Here is a 21,190-nt window from a genome sequence, read left to right as displayed (position 1 = left end):
GTGTATATATATATATATATATATATGGCTCTTTTATGTTTGTGACTATCAGTTAATAAAGTATTTATTTTCTGCATTCAGGTTCAGGAAAAAAAGAAAAACATAAGAAATGATCTGTGATCTTCTCAGAGGAGGGCTTCTCTAATTCAGATGGTAACAGATTGTTATGTCGCTAAGTATTTCTCTTCAATGGGAAAAGATGCCCAATATGTCAAATTGTAATTGACAACTGTAAACTGGTCACAGATGAGTGTTGAAAAAGTTATTAAACTAAAAGACAAATATTATACTATTCAAGTTGATACTGTTCTTTCCAGAGAACAGAAGTGCCCTTCTGTACTAGCACGGTGTACTCAGTCACCTAATTCACTTGTTGGTCAAACTTTATCAAAAGCTAAGTTTAAGTCATGCAATAATCAGACATGTTCAAGGATGGACAAATTTGTATTCTTAGCTCCATCCTTCTAGGTCATTTAACTTGTTTAACCCTCAGTTTCTTTACTCTCTAAACAAGGCCAATAATCTGCACCTCTCACACCAGCAGGGACCAACTGAGACGGCACATATTGAAGCATTGGATAAATCATCAAGTGCTTACACAAATACATCACCACATTCAAACTACAGAACATTAAAAGCATTGGAAATTCCATTCCTAAATCCAAACTCCATACGGTTTATTCACTTACTTCCTGTCTTGGGTTCTGTGAGAGCTCCCTAGATATTCTAGAACGTTATCTCTCATCCCACTTAGTTTTTTGTTTTTTATTCTTCAGTTGGTATCTACCTCCAGAAAATGGAAAAAAATCCATGATTAATGCAACAAATGCCCTTAAATACATCTCTTTTAACCTGATGTAGAATTGTAACCCTTTGATACAACTCATTAATAACAATAGTAATAATAAAAAAATAAATATAGAACCTCTTTAAACAGCAAAGAGCTGTTAAAACAATGGTTTATTTTTATGGTTGTAACTTAATTACTGTACTTATAGTTTCCAGAGTTTCACAATAAAGAGAAATGTACATTTCTGAAACAAATTACCTGCTCTTACATACAAGAACTTCAGGGTTCTTTTTTCTCTGAGACAATGTCCACATCTTGCTTCACAATGGATTTATACAATTAAAAAATCTGCAGAGTAAAATTCTAGCACCGCTAGCTAATTCCTGTGATGCAAAAAGACTCCTTTCATCAGGTGTTAGTACTAGCCAGGGGTAATGAGGGGGGGGAAAAGCATTTCATATTTAAAGAAAATGTCTACATTGCACAGTCATGACACAGATTGCAGAAAAATCAGTTGGTTAGTCCTTGTCAGTACTGTCTCCCAGTTTGAATGAATGATATTGAATGAACCTCCACTCGTTGTTTACACAACACAACAGAGATAGCAGATTGTGATGTTTAAAATTACAAACTGTGGCTCCAACAATCTGGATTCAAACCCTGTCTCTCCAACTTAAACTGTGTAACCTTGAAGATGTTTCTTAAATACCCTGTACTTCAATTTCTCCAACTGTATAATGAATTAATAATAGACCTCCCTCACAACATTGTTATAAGAAATGAGTTATTCAAAATGCTGAAATAAGGATACAGATTGACCCATTGTAACAATGACATGTACAAGACACTATGTCGAAAATGAATTTTACAACTTCAGGGGTGGGGGTAGGGAAGAGTTGGGGAGGTAGGGCAGGAAGGGATGGTAGGGAGAAAACAAAGGAGGAGGTAACAATGCTTGATAGGAAATGTACTCATTACCTTACTCATGTAACTGTAACCCCTCTGTACAGTATATTTACAATAAAAATATATATACAAAAAATGAGTTATTGTAAGTACTGAAGACAACACCTGGATACAATTGATTTTAAGTGTTAGTTATTACTACTAGTACTACTACCACTACTACTACTAGTTTTTGTCTTATTAACATTAATGAATTATAATGCAAGTTAGGAACTTTTTCTGAGCCTCTTTGTCTCAAATTCTCCAGCTTGATACAATTTCTAGGATTTTTGTATGTAAAAACAAATTAATCACCTAATGTCAATAGATGTGAATTGCTAAACAGCTTCTAGAAGACATTTTAACAAATTTATTAACTTTGTATTCTACCATGGGACCTTCTTTCTTGATAAACAGGAATATAGACTTAAATACATGTTCTAAATTTCTCCATAGTAGGGAAATTGAAGACTTTAAACAGAGTCAGAAAAAGCTGGGGTTTGGGGCTGGGAAGGTGACTCAGTGGTAGAGCTCTTGCCTTGCATGCATGAGGCCCTGGGTTCGATTCCTCAGCACCACATAAGCAGAAAAAGCCGGAAGTGGTGCTGTGGTTCAAGTGGTAGAGCACTAGCCTTGAGCTGAAGAGCTGAGGGACAGTGCCCAGGCCCAGAGTTCAGACCCCACAACCGGACCCAAAAAAAATAGAAAAAGCTGGGTTTGTATCATGGTTCTGCTAGTACTAGATGTGGAAATTTAAGCAAGTTAAAAAAGTCTATAAAAGCCTAGCTTCTTCACGTGTGAAATAGAAACATAAATGGTATCTATCTTGTAGAGATCTGTGAGGATTCAATGAAATGACTACATCTTAGTACAGTGCTTAGCACATAACCTATACTCAACAAATGTTAGGTCTTACTATTGCTTTTTCTCTAGTTTCATTGGTCCAGTTGACATGAGTTCATTAATTGTTAATCAACAAAACATTATATTTTATATAATATATATATTAGTAGCTGATCTCTTAAATATTGTAAAATATAGGCATAAAGCCACATCAGCATTAGTCTTTTCTTGTGCCATTATAATGCTGATTTTATTTCACTTAAGAAATAGTTTTGAATGTGTTTATTATAAATTTTACAATATGGAATAATACAATGTTGAGGAGGTGGTTAGTTTTGGCATAATCCTCAGACTTCCTTTCTTTATAGGTTTCTTTGTTGTTTTATAATTTAATAATTAGAGTCAGGACTTCAGAAAGATAGCATCATATAACTAGAAAGTGTAGGTTATATCCAGTTGAGGAAAATCAGTGATTGCCTCCTTCATATAAGGCAGCCCTAACTAAAACCATACTTAAGTCTGATTTGCTTTGGGTAAATTTGAGTTACTAATGCATCTTGTATTCCCTTGTAGCTTTTCTTACTCTTTTTAACCAAGTGCTCAATTTATTTCTCCTAGTGTTAATTGCTAATTAACTTGTTCACTGATGATGGGCCTTCAGAGATGTTTAGAGATTTTTAGTCAGAAAGATCTAGAAGTGTTGAAGGGAATTAAGCTGTAATCATAGAATTACAAGTAAAATGGTTCATTTTTCAGGTAGATACTGGCATCTGCTCCTACATCTAGAACCTATCTTGTTCCCATAGACTTAGTAACATTCTCAAATGGGAATAACTAATTAGGAAAACTTTCCTTGATTTTTGAGTTGGAGACAAAGAGACTCAACCTACATGACATGCCAGTTGGCTACATCCTCTATTGCAGTTGACCCAGAAGCAAACCTGAATACAGATCATTTCAAGATAGCCAATGGCTGTGGAACTCCTTTGTACAACTACTTAAATATAATAAAAATATAACTTTTATCTGTTTTCATGGAATCCAGAGAAGGGATCTGTCAAGCTTCCTGTCAGATAGACTGCTATCTCTGAACACAGAACTCTTTCTTTGCTTAATAATTTATATCAGTGATATTTTTATTTTCTATATGTATTCTGTTATGGTTTGAATATACTCTCCCAAATTTTGTCCTTTTCCTTTGTTAGCCAATGGCTGTACCAAAGAATGGTTAATCAAAATATATATGACAACACGTTGTATGCAAATAGTTTTTTTTTCTTTTCTACACTTAAGAGTCAGTTGTCGACCCTGGGCCTCTCCTAGAGCTTTCTAGAGCAGCCACTAGCAACATTATGAATAGCTCAGGCATGAGGCTTATCAGAACTACTACTTTAAAACCTTTGGGAAGTATTTTCTGTAAGTTTAATTTTTTTCTTATTGTGGAAGTTTAGACCTGAAAATGGCTTACAACTTGTTTTCTTAGCCTTCGCATGTTCATATGAAGATCCTGAGGTGTAAGAGTCAGGTCACCTGTCCACATTCCGTAGATGATGAGTAAAAGGCAGCCCACACGTGTGTCCTTTTGCTTACAAGTTCAAAATGAAGATACCATATCTCTTAAATTACTTGGCTTTACCTTCCAGTACACTCCTACCCAATTTGGCAGCTTAATTACTCCTTGTTGCCTCCAAGCCATTCTGTGTGAGAGAGAGTGGAAAGTGGAATTACAGAGCCCAGTCGGCAGGCAGGTTCAATAATGAGGTAAAAGATAATGCTGACTCGGACATAGTTGTGACGGTGGAAATGAAGAAAAATAGCTTTGAGATCTGTTAAAAGAACAAATTAAAGGAACTTTTAAGAGATATCATATGGTGGGTGAATGAAAGGAAGGAATCCAAGATAATAGCTAGATTTCTGGCTTTAGCAACTGAGAATGAAGAAGGTAAGTTGGGGCAGGAGACTTGTGAGGTAGGTGGTTGAAGAAACAGTTCTGTGTTTCAGAGATGGCAGTCTATTTGACAGGAAGCGTGACATATGAGAGGGAAAGGAACTTCTCCTTTCTCTGGATTCCGTGAAAGTGGATTTCTCCTAACTTCTCTGGGAGTATTTTGCCTTGCCTAAAAGACATTTCCTCTACCATTGAAATAGGCATGAAAACCAGAATGTCATCTTTGTTCCAGTGTTGCCACTGTTATGTACATCATCGCTAATTTCTCAGAGTCTCACTCTTTCCTCCTCCCAAGTCTGATCATTCCTTTTCTGTTTAAATTGATAATCGATAAATTGCTTATTACCATCATGTCTCTAACACTCACAGCCTGGACCACTGTAGTCCTGCATCATCCTATCCCAAAATATGAAAAAAACTGAAAGGACACTTGATCTATAATTGGCCTAGCTCAACACTACCAACTAACCCTCTTATTCTAACCTGACCTTGGGGCCTAGTATTGATATTAAGTGACTTGCCCTTGTGAATAAATGTTTAGTTAAATCCTTTTTAAAAATGTACTCATATAACATAAACTTATCATGTGCTAGGTACATGGACTGCTCTAAAACCAAGCAAGCTATATGGCAAAGACAGGTGAACCAAATTTTAAGTGATCAAAAAATGGAATAAGTAAAAGGGATATGGGTAAGGTATGATGGGAGGAAGTACAAAGTAAAAAATTCCATTCCCATTGTTCATTCTTACCCTACATCCAGCATAACAACATCAAGCTCCATGCCAAGAAAGACCCCTTTCCCAACTTTATAATCATTATCTTCAAAGTCATAACAACTCAGAACATAAATTTAAAAACAGTTTGAAGGAGCATGCTTGAAGGGGTCCGCGTACAGGTCAGTCTCCTGATGGGTTCTCAGCCTCCAGTTCCTGCTTCATTCTACTTAGGACCAGGTTAACCTGAGGGCCTTTGTTATGTTTCTGCCCTTATCCACAGCAGGGGCCTGGGCATGACTGGGGAGCTTTCATGTTTCAGCCTTTAATGGGCCCTGGTCATCCCTACCCTAGGCTGGCAGCACCACAGCATATTCAGCAAGGCATTCTCTAGGGAGTCTTTTGCCCACCCTGATCTTTGGCTCAGTTTGGCACACAAGTTGCCATCCTTTTCTAACTTCCCATCTGTCATAGGTTGAGGGACTAGTCTGAGGGCTTGGCCTGGGGAAGGGTAGACTGAATTTCCTATCCACAGCAACACTTTCAATTTCATTTTTCACAAACTATGTCCAGGTCTGATTCCAATCTTGATCCTATAGCCCTCAGATCCTTGAGCTTAGATATAACACTCTCTTTAGCAGATTTCCAAACTTCCTGCCTGCTCTCCAATCCATTTTCAGCTGATTTTCTCTTTCAAAATTTATTGTCAAAAACCACGAGGACCTGCTCATAATTTGAAAGGCCTGTACTTTGAGCTTGATACAGTGACTTTCTGGTCCCAAAGGAAAGATGAAGCCACACTGACCACAGGTATGGTCATGTACCTAAGCTCTACAATCTCAATGAAATATATGCAAGAAGTATGTGCCACTTCCTGATTTGGCTGATAAAATCCTCTCCTTTCTTTTACCCATTTCTCTCCTTTCCTTCATCTGTTGATTGGATGTTGATAACAACAGCACCCTGAAAACTCATGTTGAAGGTACAGAGAGGAAAGAAGCTCCTCTTGGCTGGCAGCACCCGTCATCAGCCAGCCCCATGCTGTGCTCCAGAAGAGGAAGAGACTAACTGCTGTTTTGTTACCATCATCTGCCACTGAGCTCTAGAGGTTTGCTTGCCAAAGCAACTATGGTTTCCTTAGCTATTCATTAAGATGTATTTGGAAATTAGGAGAAAATAAATAATACTATATTTGAGTCCATTCCTCTTAGATTATCTCTACTAATGCTTCAGCCTTTCTCCAACTGCTACTCTCATCAGTTTTCAAGTCTTTACAAAGTCACAAACAGCAGGTTAAGCACTTTTTATGTATAATTTCAATGAATCCTTCCAACAGCCTTTGAAGATTGATATTCTTATCCCTATTTTAGGACTGCAGAAGTTAACAACTAGAGAAGTAAAATAGAATACAGGTGTTAGATAGTGGCACCAAATCCACTGTGTCTGATTCCTGAACTGTTTCTCTCAACCACTTCCCTCAAGCTTATGTGGAGGTTTTTATTGCTAAGAAAGGCAATGCTCTATATTGATTTCTAACATGCTTTGTTCACTTAATTGCATTTTGTAAGCAATTTTCTTTGATTAAATATTCCATTTTATGATAAACCATAATCTATGTGTGCAAGCCTTTAGTCGGATTCTTGAGTTGATAATTTTAAACTATTATAAATAACACTACAAATGAATATTCATATAAACAAATCTTTTCCTATACATCTGGAATTTTTAAGTAGAAGGCCTGAAATTGTTACATTAGAAGTTACAAATATTCTTAAGTCTTTACATGATTACTGCCAATTTGTCCTACAATATTTGTTTCCAAAAGTCAGAGGTGGAAGTCAATTTCACCTCTGAAAGAAATTTGACAATGTCTGGAGACTTTTTAAATTGTTCAACAGGGCAAGCATCTTATAATAAAGATCAAAGGTGTTATCAAACACTCCATAATACACTGTGATGGTTAATTTGGGGTGTCAACTTGATAGGATTTAATGATCCCTGCAAAAGCCTGGGAAAACATTTGTTTGGGGAGTGTCTGTGAAAGTGTTTCCCAAAGAAGTTGATGTGTATGTCTGAGTAAATGAAACAGGGGAGATCCACACTTTATTGGCCCCTGGCCTGGAAAGGATGGAAACAGAAAAAAACAAAAAGATAATGTGTCTATCTCTACCTATCTTTCTCTGGGAACTAGAATGCATTCAGTAATACTTATCCTTGGACATCAAAAATCCAGGCTCTTTGACCTTTGTACTCCAGACTTAAACCAATGCCCTTCTCCAACCCCACAGATTCTCAAGTTGTTGGGCTCATCTTACTAGTTATATCAATAGCTTCTCTGGCTCTAAGGCCACGGGAGTTGGACTGACCCATATTACCAGCATCTCAAGGTCTATGGCTTGCAAACAACCAGCTATGGGACTTCTCAAGCCCCAGGAATGCATGAGCTCAATTTCCCTAGCAAATCCCCCTCATCTGTCTGTCTGTGCTTGTCTGTCTTGTCTGTCTGTTCTCTAACTTAATGATCTGTCTCTCTAAAACAACCTCCTGAATAATACAAACTCTAACCTACATAATGGTCACATCAAGGTATGTCAGAGCCTTGTGATAAAATAAAGATTATAATAGTGACTCTTCCATTTATTCAAATAGGTCATTAAGCACTCACTAGTTGTCAGATAGGGATAGTTGCTAAGTTAGTATTCAAGGAGGAAGAGCAGATCAAGAGGGAAGAGCAAAGACAGGTGGCAGCTTAGGAGTAAAATTAGGCTTGCTACTGAGAAAGTATATCTGTTTTATTTCATAGATTCATTTTTTTATGTAAGATTTGCCCTAAATTATTTTCATGCAATTCTGCATTGAATTATACAGACTTACAAGTTTGCGACAAGAAATTACTAATATTTCTTATATTATTGCATATGTGAATGTTTGATCTTGTTTCTTTAGAGGCAATTTCTAAGAAATAAAATTGGCTTTGCCTCCATCCGAAATCCCAGGTCTTAAATATGAAATAATTTTATGAGGATAGTGGCTCTTCTTTTCCCAGTTGACCTTTTTAGCTCTTCAATTTAACACAACAGAATCTCAATTTGGCTAATTTGGAGGAGGAAAAATGTGTTCCTGCCCTTTGTATTTTAAATTAGTAGGCACTCCCTGGGTGCCAGTTCCTTCCTCTTAAAGCAGGCATGAATACGAAGGAGGCACAAAATCAGAAGCAGCTCCTCTTATGTCTTCATTTTGAAAATGGATGACCAAGGAGGAAGGTGAGATGCCACTGCCCAGCTGTGCTCTCAGCCTCCTCCTCAGAGAACCAGCTCTCCTCACTCGACAGGTCTAATGCTTGGCACATTTGTGTCCACTGGCTGCTCTTTTTCTGGCTTCACTTTATTATAATCTCAAGATTATGATCAAAAGGAGACATTATGACTGTCCTGGGCTTCCTGATCCAGTACTTGGAGAAAGTGGGAGAAGAATCTGACCCTAGTCTCACATACCAAAAGACAAAGAGAAGCAGAACAGCTGGTATGAGTAACTGCACAGAGAACACATCCTTCACTTAGCAGTCCTCTGAAAACAAAGGAGGAAGAAGAAGTTAATAGAACATGGGTGTCCCATAAAGTGGCCATTAGAGAGAGAGGAGCTTATAGCTTCATTTTTCCAGTGGACCTTATGCAGAAAAGGAATAAAAACCTAGAGAGGTTTCCTTAGCAACTCTGGGATAATCTTTCCTACAGTGTCCCAATCCTACAGTTCCTAATTCCATTAGAGATGTTATTAAACTTTAAATATGTAATCGTGCACATTAAGTTGCCAAATACTCATAAAAACTGTTAGCTCATTAAATTGTGCATAGCCATTTAAATGAAAAAGGAATACTCTTCCTTTTTTTTTAATTGAAAAAAAGTAAAGGTTACAACATTCTGGTAATCTGGTAGTAGTATATACATACAAATGCAAAAAAAGGATAATGTATAATTTTAAAAGTAGCACTATTTCCAATCAAAAAAATCACAAAGAAGCCCTATATTTAATTAACAGTCAACACATTTAATGTAAAATTGTATCATGGTATCTACCTACTGTAATAAATTATTAAGTCTTAATTACAAAAGATTTAGTGTTCATCTGCTCTTTAATTTTTTTTTTTTTTTGGTTGGTCATGGGGCTTGAACTCTAGGCTTGGGTGCTGTCCCTGCACTCTTCAGCTCAAGGTGAGTGCTATGCCACCTGAGCCACAGTGCCACTCCTGGTTTTCAAGTGGTTTATTGGAGATAAGAGTCTCACGACTTTTCTGCCCAGGCTGACTTTGAACCGTGATCCTCAGATCTCAGCCTCCTGAGTAGCTAGAATTACAGGCATGAGCCACCAGCACCCAGCTTTCATCTGCTCTTTAATGTCAACTACCAGAATTTATTTAATTTACAAGTGCTTGATCCAAATACTGGAGTAAAAAAAATAATACTTAGGTGCTGGGTGCCTGTAATCCTAGCTACTCAGGAGGCTGAGAGCTGAGGATCATGGTTCAAAACCAGCCTGGGCAAGAAAGTCGGTGAGACTCTTATCTACAGTTAACCACCAGAAAATCAGAAGTGGTGCTGTGGCTAAAAGTGGTATAGCACTATCCTTGGGCAAAAAAGCTCAGGGACAGCACCCAGGCCAAGTTCAAGCCTAGGACCAGCAAAACAAAAACTAAAAACGTAGATGTCCCAACTGGAAATGGATACTCTTGGGGAAAACCCCTCTAAACATTTAAATTTCTACTTATTGAAATGAATTCCAGGAAATGGAAACATGTATTGTTTTATGTTGTTTGTGTTGGTGATGGTGGTGGTGGTAATGGTATTTATTTGGCGTCTGTGAGACTCTTATCTCCAATTAACCACCAGAAAATTGGAAGTGGCACTGTGGCTCAACATGGTAGAGTACTAGCCTTGAGTAAACACAATGCAAGGACAATGCCCAGGCCCTGAGTTCAAGCCCATCAACAGACAAAAAAAGAAAAGAAAAGAAAAGACAAAGACTCATGTGATGAATACTTAGTTCTCTTTACAACCATGATCAGAAGTAGGATCTTGAGAAATAAGTGGATTATGAAGTCACTCAAAGGGAATTCCTTTGAACAATATGAAAAGTATATCTTGCCCCAGTCCCACAGATTCTCTCTCCTTCTGCTTTCTGATCACCAATCGGTAAGCTGCTCCCTCTAACATACTTTTAAAGTGATTATGGACTGAAACTTCCTTATGACATCTCTCTTATGGGTGTGTTTGGCCCAGGTTACAACTATGGAGTTCCTCTGAGGATAGAAAAATGTCAAAAATAAGTACATTTAAAGAGAGAAGGGGAATAACAAAATGGTGAAACAAAGGACAAAGGTGATACTCACAAGACATTATATTGGAAATGAACTTTACGACTTGGGGGAGGGGAGGATTTAGAGGGAAGGTTCTCATTACCTTACTTATGTAACTGTAACCCCTCTTACATCAATCACCCTTACAATAAAATTAATTTTTAAAAAGATTAAATAGAATTACTTGGAAAGAATAAAGCAGTCAAATATCATATGATACTGTTGAACTCATGTTCAGCAGGGATAGATCACCACACTCTATGATACTTAGTGTTAAATTCAGATATGACTATTCCTCCCTGATTTGTCTCTGCACACACATCCCATGTGAACAAACTGGTCAACTGTGCTTAAGCATCCACATTCCATGCTTCTGATGAACTTCCACCATCTTGTTCTGGGCCAGGAGGCTGACTCCTGGGAACTTCTGCATCAGGTGTCCTTTGTGTTCTTGGCCTCCAATAATTGGCACTGATAAGAGAGGCAGAGTGCGAGGAGGATAATGTTTCCTTGACTCCCTTTCCTCCAGGTGATGGTTTTCCAGTAGCTGAGTTCCTTTCCTCTGGGCCACAGGCCTGCCTGGGCACTTCTCCCAGTGGCTATCATTCTGTCTCTATGTTCTAGAAATTGCCTTCTTCTATTCAGATCTAGGCATGGCAGTTTGGGAGATGAGTATAAGGAGATTTAGCAACTTGCCCAATTATTGGTGATAACTAGTTAAAAAAAAAAGAAAGAAAAAAGGGAACTAGATAGCATTCACTTGGATATCTAATACTATATGTTATACATATATAATAACCATAATTTGAAAAGAATCGTGAACCCAGGGGCTGGGAAGGTGGCTCAGTGGTAGAGCACTTGCCTTGCATGCTTGAGGCCCTGGGTTCGATTTCCCAGCACCACATAAGCAAAAAGAAAAAAGCCGGAAGTGGCACTGTGGCTCAGGTGGTAGAGCTAGCCTTGAGCTGAAGAGCTGAAGGACAGTGCCCAGGCCCAGAGTTCAGGCCCACTACCGGACCCAAAAAAAAAAAAAAAAGAATCGTGAACCCAGTCATCTTAAAAGCTTGTGTGTGTGTGTGTGTGTGTGTATGTGTGTGTGTGTTTCTGCAGTTTGAACTCAGAGCCTTGAACTTGTTAGGCAGGTACTCAAGCCATGCCCATAGCTTTTGTTTTGTTTTTAGGTATGTTCTCCTTTTTTTGTCAGGGCTGGCCTGGAACTCAATTCTATCAATCTCAGCCTCTTGAACAGATATGATTACAGACATGAACCACTGTGCACAGCTTAATAGTTTCAATTTTTAGGAGATCTTTGTGAAATATAGAATTTGTAATAAATAAACTTGAAAGTTCAGAGTTCCTGAAATACTAAATGACTATAATGGTGGTTAATATAATCTCCCATATCAGTAAAGATTTGCAAAGAAAAATGCCTAATAGTTGATGGACTATAATTGAAAGAGAAGGATGCTTTACCTTCAAGCTGTTGTGCCATATGAATAAAATAATCTTCAGAAAACTAGAAGATTTATCTTGTGAAAATAGTCATTTTCTTCCTAGAAGTTGGCAGCGGGATATTAGTTGTTAACAACTGGAAGGGGTTGGTCTGCTCTGTCTGTGAGATTATCTTCATATTGAGTGATAGGAATATAAAAAACTCAAAAGAAGCCAAGCAGAGGAAAGAAGTTAGTAGTAGAACAATTAACAAGGAGGCTTGATTAATGTATACAAGTAAATTTGATAATTCACCAGCTATCTTGGCTTCATTTATTTTTTTTAAACTTGAAAATTCGGACCAAATTGTTAAAAGGTAAGATTAATTTGCTTACTGAGATGTCCATACACTTTTAGTTGGCTGGGGTTTCTGCTTGGAGGCGTAAGAAACAACCAACATAAAGTATTTATATGTGATATAATTCTTCAGGTGAATAGAAAATCTTTACATTAGCCCTATACAAACTGCAGTTTGTATGTAAAGTGAGGAAATAATGTAATAATCCAGATCTCAAAGTGTTTGTACATAAGAGATCACTTAAGACAAGTATCCCAGTCATAGTATGAAGAAAATAGAGTAAAAATACATTAGAGCATTTCAGAAGTTCAAAGAGGGGGGATCATGTCTGGTTAGAATTGGACAGGTATTTGTAAGATTTTCGTGAAGATTAGCTTTGAAGGGTGAAAGGATTTAGACTGGTAGAGAAAAAGAGATAACAAAGGGAAAGATGTGAGTGTCTTACATGTAAGTTAGTACTCAGGAGAGGCTTCTCCAAAGTGCATAGACAGGGAGGTTCTCAGACCGTACTTGCCAGTGCTTGTAAGTCACTTACTCCTTACAAGCCTCAGTCTCTCCTTCTGTGAACTGGGAGCATGGTGAGAGGTCTGAAAAAGAAAATGCTTGCTAATAAGTGTCATACCAGTGCTTGCCTGGCTCACAGTTAGTAGTCCTATGATTGGAGTTGCCAATCAACAGCTTCCCTTTATCTTCAGTCATTTTTTAATATATAACCTGAAGAATACTTTATAGGTTCCTCTTTTTTCATTCAAGTGAAAAAAATTCTTATCTGACATTTGTAACCGCTTAGAGCTGTATTTTATGATAGGAAAAATAACTTATAATTAATATATAAAACCATTGTTCAATTGAAATCAACCAATGAATAAGGCAGCCTTAGAACACATAAATTACACATTTTAGTGCTAGGAAATCTTTACTATTATAATCCCCCAAATAAACAAATAAATATAGTCTATAAAGCACCAAGGTTTCTCCTAAAATACTAGAAACACATCCCAACTCTCTTATAATTAAACTGCCTTTTGATGACTCAAATTCCACTTCCCAAAAGAACATGGTCACATTTCAAAACACTACCATTAAAATAAGCCACTAAAGTAGCAAACAGTGTAGCTCAAGGATCTTGCTGACTTTCCCATAAAACAAAGTTATTCCAGAGGAATCATATGACTCCTTGGCACTCTATTAAACATGAAACACTAGCTTCCAAATTAGGCCCACCTTACAAGTCAACAGGTGACCCAAACTTCAAGAACCAAAATAAATTGGTCAAATTAGTAAACTGTTTATGAGTTGGAGGAGAATTAAGTTCCCCTTAAATTACCTCTCTGTTATTCTCTAGGAGGGGTACTTTTCTGTAATCTGTCCTTATGTGCAAAGCCACAAATACACTTTGTGGTTGTTTATCACGACCATGTGTCTGTCAGGAAGAGGGGATGAAAGAGCAAATGTTTCCTGCTGCAAGCACAAAATCAATTCTGGTTCTAGGCTACTGGACTTGGTCATGGGCTTAGGAGAATTTTTAAAATACTGTGTGCTAAGCTGAAATAAGATTTCATGCAACTCCTTTACAACACTAATGTTGGAGCTAAGTGAACATCTACCTCACAAAGGAAATCTCAGCAACTCAAGACAGGACTGTAGATCATATCTGCCACCACTGCCTTATCAAAAATAGAAACACTTTCATCACTGAATTTTCTAGATACCAAAAATTAATTCCTTCTTAGGCTTACTTCAAATGTTGTTACAGAAATTCTTTTTAAATGAAAATGAAACTATTAGATACATTACAGCATTCATTTATGTATAATGAGTAAGTCATATATACATTGTACTCTTAAATATAACAATGCATAATTTTCTGTTTTGTGTTCTATCTCTTCTGAAAGGCCAGCAATCAGCTGCCTCTTCTTATAGTCTAAGAAGACAGAGTAGGATTTGGATGAGCAAAGATGGAGAAAAAGTAGTCCTTGCAGAAAGAATGTGAAGTACATAAATAGGAAAGCACTATCCAGGCATTGAAAATGGCACATAATTTAATTGGGATGGAGCTGAGGTCACGTGAGAGACTGCAACAGCTATTGGGCTGGAATAAAATTGAACCTCTCCACGTTAGACTCAGTATGACTCAGAATCAGGGCCAGTTTGATGAGCACATGACCACTGCAGTTGCAGGAGGAATGGGGGAGCTGCTTGAGGATTAATACTGTCCTAAGTGAAATCTGTAATAATTTTGTCTTCAGATTTGTGCTTTGCAAGTAAAGTCTAATGTGACCATAAAGAATGAATCCAGAGCTTCGAGTCCTTACTCACTAACAGTCTCCCCATTCAATACTTGCCCAGGATTGAGTCTTGGACACTCCCTTAGTGCCCAATGTCCCACTCAACCCTACCCTGTGACCAGAAGTAGTAGCTTGGTCAAATCAGCGAAGGGAAAGGCCCATGTGCCACATCTGCTGCTCTGTTGTTCCAGGATAGAGACAATGGGAGGACACAGGGAGAGTCTGGGACATGCCCACACTCCACCCATGCCATCTCAGGGTAGAGCAAGGCTGTGATCATCTCCACCCAGGGCTGGCAGCACTGGGGCGTATCCAGGAGGCAAGTTAGCAGGGCCTTCTAGTACACCACCAACTCAGATACCAAGAATTTCTCAACCTGGAAATTATACTCCCTCAGGATTCTCTGCCTGGAAGTTGGCTGTGGCTTGGAGAGCAGACTCCTAGGAAAGAGTGATTGATATCTCCACTCTCAGCTAGATCCCCAACATATAATTTCCACTGGGCTCCATAAATTACATAGCTTGCCCTATCTAGAAGTTTTCCCATCCATCTAGCTCCTCTCCCTGTTTTTTGATAAAAGTATCTTCCCCATATTTCCTAGGATTGGAATCTGAATGATCATTGGCTCCCTTTCCTCCTACCCTAAATCCACACTGCAGGACATTTCCCATCTATTGCCTGCTACCTTTGCCTATTCTTCCTGCAATAGTTTGGTTGTTTATGATGGCTCCCCTAAACCATCATAACAGACTTCTAAGTATTTTCACAGCTTGAGCCTTTCTAGGTACTAAAGGTCCTTCTGTCTTTTGCCCTCATTTAATATGCATGCTATTATGTATGGCATTTTTGACCAAAAACATTCACTGTCCCTGCTCATCTCTGCTGAAGTCATTGTCCAGTACTCAGATCCTTTATGCTTAACTCCAAACCATCTCAAGTTAGGATATATAACACCTTTTATTACAGCTTGAATAGGACCTCCTCCATGAAATTCTCCATTACATCTGAGTCATGTGGTGACTCCATTCTTTATGAGTACTACTATTCAGTTTTATCATTTAAGTACAGCTTAGTGTTAGTTGTTTGTGCTGAGGGCAAAGCACCTGACTGCAAGCCCTTGGAGGTCAAGAGGCATATCCTTTCACCTTTGTACATCCAGGGGCTCCCTACTAGGGGTTTGAGTATAATGGGCTCTCAATGCCTATCTGTTAGATCCAATGAATAAATGAACCTGTTGTGTAAATAGACCAGTGCAGCTGAAAGCCTAGCACACCTGGAACTCTTCTGCGTCATCCTCTTTCCTCTTCTCAGTTCACCTAACAAAACACCCTGCTGCTTTTCCAATTCAAACACCTTTTCCATCAAACACCTGTATCATCACTATCAACATTAACACAAATTCATGTCATACTTTTTCTATTAATTTTAAAGTAATATATTCTGAATGTTCAGAATAATCTCATAGAGAACACCTGTTACTTGAGTGCTCTTATTTTCAACCTCTTGAGGGCAATTTATTCATTACTATATTAAAGTGGCTGTTTAATAACTTATAACTGTCAGAGAAAAAAGGCAAATTGCAGTCAGAATGATCATGCTGGATACTTGAAATGAATTTGTGTAATTCTTTAGTTTTTTCTTCATTTCAAATCTGGGTTTTTTAGGCCTAATTAAAAAAAGGAATGCAAAATAATGTAACAAAGAGAAGCGGTTTGCTGTTGTTGTTGTTTTGTTTGGTTGCTGCCAAACTTTGACTCAGCTTTAATGTTTCATTAAACATTCTATCTTGGACTTGAGAATGTCATGCTTGTCATCATATTTCCCTAAGGGTCTTCAAGGCCTTTCTCTTGTGCACATTATGAGCCTCTCAAAAGATAATGTAATTATCAAATGATTAAATTTTAAAGCTTGTGGTCTCCAAAAGAGATGACTCTGAGCAAAAAGTATCTTCTAAAATCACAAGTCAGAGAAAACACTGGGAGAGAGTGTAGGAAGGGGTAACATTGTGCAAAAAAAAATATTATCTGACATATATAAGTATAATCCCTTATAATAACAATAAAAATAAAAGTTAAAAAATCTTGGAAGTGGCGCTGTAGCTCAAGTGGTAGAGCGCTCGCCTTGAGCTGAAGAGCTGAGGGACAGTGCCCAGGCCCAGAGTTCAAGCCCCACGACCGACAAAAAAAAAAAAAAAAGTTAAAAAATCTTTACAATCACCAGTCCAGCAAAAATCAGGGAGGATGATTATAATTCCATATTGAGTACATATATGGAAAGAATTAAAATGCATTATAAAGTTGTCAATTTTCACTCAAGCTTTAGCAGCATTAATAAAAATTTTCAAATTCATATTGCATGAATTACTAAGAGAAAAATGTGTAACTTTGATAGGTTAGGATATGATCAAGTGTTATCAACCACGTTTTGGAGAATCTCAAATAAAGAATGGAAGAAAAGTTGTTTCTATATTCCTTGAAAGTAAAGTTGGTTTTAAAACACTTGATGTGAGGGTAGAACATATCTCAGAAGAAGAATAGGTTGAGTTAATACCTCAGCCCCAGACAAAGGAAAAAAAACAATAAAAAATGAAATGAAGAGAAATAATACTAGCAAATTAGATGCCATCATCCTCAGCACAGTGTAACAATTTCATAAGTAATTGCAATGCCCCAGGTACTGTTGTTAGAAACTTTAAGCAGCATGTCATTATTATTCCCATTTTTTGAATGGAAAAAACTGAAACTGTGAGAGTTAATAAATTCTCCTTACGAGACACTAATGAGAATAACAATGTGCCTAGATAAAAAAAAGTAGTTTTATCAATGAAAAGTAAAGCTAAGGAAAGCACACCAAATTAAATACATACAGTAGAAGCCAATGGTGAAAGAAAAAAAATCTTTGTAACCAGATAGAAATGGAAGTAAGATGAATAAAGATCTTAAGCTTCTAATCCATATAGCCCCTTTCTTGTGCCTGCTTTTTGTCAATCCTCCAAATAACCACTTTTTTGTTTTTTGGTGAGTCATGGGTCTTGAACTCTGGGCCTGAGTGCTGTCCCTGAGCTCTTTAGCTCAAAGCAAGTACTCTACCACTTGAGCCACAGCACCACTTCCGGTTTTCTGGTAGTTAATTGGAGATACGAGTCTCACGAACTTTCCTGCCTGGGCTGGCTTTGAACCGAGATCCTCAGATCTCAGCCACCAGCACCCAGCAACCCACTTTTATGTATAGTCATCATTACCACCCTATGGAAATCTGGGGGAAAATGTCCCATTTCCCAAATTCATCTTCCAAATATTAAAAGGCAACATTGCTTTACACTATGTCTACACAATAAGGGCAGAGTCCACAGGAACCACAGCTGCTGGAAACCAGATTTTCTATTTCTGTGATAACATCCACAACTTTAATTCTAGGCAGTAAGAAGACAAGTTAACTGCTGAGGTGGGCAATAATTATGCTCTTGAAGAAAGGGCAGGATATGAACCATATTAAATAAAAGTTAGGAGCCAAAAGATGACACAGCAAGAAATCAAAGCTATAGAACTAAGAGGGAAGCAGTTGGGGATAAATAAGAAAAGTAAAGACAATAAAGAGAATTGAGTGCAGTTCTAAGCTTGAACAGGGATCATATAACTTGGAAAAGAGTTTTGTAACCCAGGCAGACAGTAAGAATGTGGGAAGAGGAAAGAAAAGAATTTATTATTTTTATTTACAAAATCTTTATCAATTATTAAATGTTTTCATTTCTTACTCTGACTTTCTAGGACTGTAGAGAAATTGACACTTGTTGAAAATCATTCATTGGTTGCTAATCCTAAACCTATCAAAGTCTTTAAGAAGGATATAATAAATAGTGCAGCTAATTAATAACAAAGGGTGTATTTTGTGGGCATTCTTTAATATTAAAGGGTGATAATGACCGACTTCTTACCAAAATATGAGAACTTGTTTTTCTTACCAACCAGCCAATTTTATATGAAAAATTGTAAACTTGCAGATAAAACAGAAAAAATTGGTGTCCTTCTCACCACTTTTTGCTGTTCTGATCAACTGCAACCAAGCTCCAGAGAAACATGTATAAACATGGAAGAAATATCATCAAATGAGTATAAAACTTTCATAACCAGGATAAGGACATCCATTCTCAGGAACCCTGAAGAAATCTCATAGAAGTGACATCCACTTTCATCACATTCAGTGAATAGATACTGAGGAAATTAGGTCTGACTGAATTTCAGATCCATCCAGCATCCTATATCAGGTTCAAATCCTTGTGAAAACAAAAGGGCTAGAAAAGCCAGACAATAGCATGTTAGGTGCCCTTTTCCACTTGAAACTAAATATTTACCCTGCTAATTGTATTTGGAGCTGTTAAAAAAATCAATATTTTTTGTTCATTTCACAAATGAAAACTCTATTTGCTCCATTCTGTTAAAAGCTGACTGCAGATCTATGCCCAAGCCTCAAGCTAACTAGTCCCTGTTTTGTCCATCTTCTCTAAACTCAACAAAAGAAGCAAATTAAAAGAGAGGCTAAGAAACAACAAGTGGGTTAGAGGTCCATTCTTCCTTTGACTTTCCTCCTCTCTCCTTCTTTCTTGATACCTTGGAACTCATGCAAATTTAAGCTAGAGAAAGAGATAGGGAATTTGTAGCAACTTCTCTCCCTTTCCAACTTTCAGCTAGAGCATAGAAAGGCATTATGGTTCACCCAAACACAAGAAACAAGAAGATCCACTTTCTATAGGCTAACACTGGACTAACAGTTTGGACAAACAGTTCACAAATGCATTCTAAATCCATATACTGATTTTCTTACATATCTTGCCAGAGAACCAAGTGGCATTATTGAGCGTTACGTGAAATTCCCATCCGCCGTTGTTTTAGGAAAAAAATAAAACGACATCAAGGACAATGTAACATTTTAACTAGTCTAAATTCAAGAAGAAATTTAAATCCTCTCAAGAAGGAATTGTAGAGAATCTTGAATGCCAACAGGTAACCGAAGGCCTGTCCCCGCCCCCCTCCCCTGTTCTCTGGACTTGGGGAGGAGAGGACAACGCAAAGCCCTACCTGGTAGGCATCAGGAATGTTGACGGTTTCTCCATGCTCCCCGACGTAGCCAATGATGCCTTTGCCCCAGGGGACCTGCACCTCATTTGAGTTCTCCGTGCTGCTGCAAGGCAGCAATGGGGTTCCAGCATGAACATCAAAGAATTTGGAGACCAAGCTCTTCTTGCCAGCAGCTGCTCCTTCCACGAGGAAGAGAGAGCAACGGTCAGCGTCCACCATGAGACAGACGAAGATGAGGATCTTGTAGCTTAAGCTGGTGAGGTCAAGGTCATTGGAGATATCCTTGACCAGTTCCAGGAAGAACTCACGCTCATTATGCTTTTTGAGGTGGCACTTGTAGTCGATGGCCGTAGGGGGATACTGAGGCAGATTCACCCTCGATTCCAGCAAGGCGCTGAGAATGTGGGCTGTGGTGGGAGGCAGGGAACTGGCCTTCCGGAGGAGAGCCCTCCGCCGCACACTGCTCAGGGGCTCCTGGGCCCTGGAGGTCACCTGTTCGTCGTAGGTCCTGTTCACGTGGATGGCCTTGGAGCGGGCAAAACTCTTCCTCAGTTCTTTCTGGGAGGCCCTCCGCTGCAGGTTGCCGTCGCCGCGGCCACCACTGGCCCAGCTGGGACTCAGAGGACTGCCCCCACTGTCCCCACCACCGGGGATGGGCTGGCTGTTGGCAGAGCCAACACTGCCACTGCCTCTGGCGCCGCTGTGCGCCGAGCTGCCCGGGCCAGCCGGAGCAGGCCTGGGGCCCGAAGCCCCTTGACCCCGACTGTGCCTCTGCAGCCACTTCTCCACCAGCTCCTGCTTCCCCTTCCGCATCAAGTAATCTTCAAACAACTCTGGATGCCTGTCCAGGAAAGTTTCCACCTCCCCAAAGTCCAGGCGGGAGGCTGCCATGGCCCTGGGCACTGCTTTCCTGGTGTCTCTAACACGTGGACCAAACGTTTACCTGCCGGGCAGGCCTCTAGCAGTTTCTGCACATGTTTCCAGCTCGGTGCCACCTCTCTGCCAGCCGGAGATTGTTGCCAGTAGTGGAATGAATGCCAGCTGGGAGCTGTCCTGGCCTTCTGTGGCTCAGAGTGACTGGCACCAACCCTACCCCCCGTCGTCCTGCTACTCCTGCCCGGTGCGCACAGGTGCCAGGGCCCCGCGCTGCCGCCGCTCGCTCGCTCGCTCGCAGAGCCACCGCTGCTCTCGCTCCACTCTGGCTGCTGCCGCCGCCGCTCTGCCGCCGCCGGAACCCGCTGAGTGGACCACGGTGCAAGGGAGGTAGGGCAGGACACGCCCCTGCGAGACGCACCCAGCCCGGAGGGAGGAGGGAGAGGGAAGAGGCAGGCGCGCGCACTGGACCCGCCGAAGTCCACGGCCCAGGATGCCAGGCCGTTCCTGGAAGAGTCTCCGGGGCAGCCAGAATCCGTGCCGCCGGGGGAGCACGGCCCTCTCCTAATTGG

The 21,190-nt window shown here is 39.3% G+C and overlaps 1 protein-coding gene across 1 annotated transcript in view; it reads right to left on the bottom strand.

Moving 5' to 3' along the window:
• The window catches only part of Pde11a (phosphodiesterase 11A), a 338,087-nt gene extending 317,279 nt beyond the window's left edge, over positions 1-20,808 (bottom strand). Inside the window, exon 1 of the mRNA XM_042688315.1 lies at positions 19,746-20,808. Coding sequence (XP_042544249.1) covers positions 19,746-20,636 — 891 coding nt within the window. The 5' untranslated portion in view covers positions 20,637-20,808. The remainder of the gene's footprint in view (positions 1-19,745) is intronic.
• Between the last annotated feature and the right edge of the window lie 382 nt (positions 20,809-21,190).

Source organism: Dipodomys spectabilis, unplaced genomic scaffold (assembly GCF_019054845.1).
Source record: "Dipodomys spectabilis isolate Male_0828 unplaced genomic scaffold, ASM1905484v1 ptg000115l, whole genome shotgun sequence".
NCBI classification, from domain to species: domain Eukaryota; kingdom Metazoa; phylum Chordata; class Mammalia; order Rodentia; family Heteromyidae; genus Dipodomys; species Dipodomys spectabilis.
The sequence above is the reverse complement of the archived record's forward strand: the minus strand, read 5'-3'. Positions and strand labels throughout refer to the sequence as shown.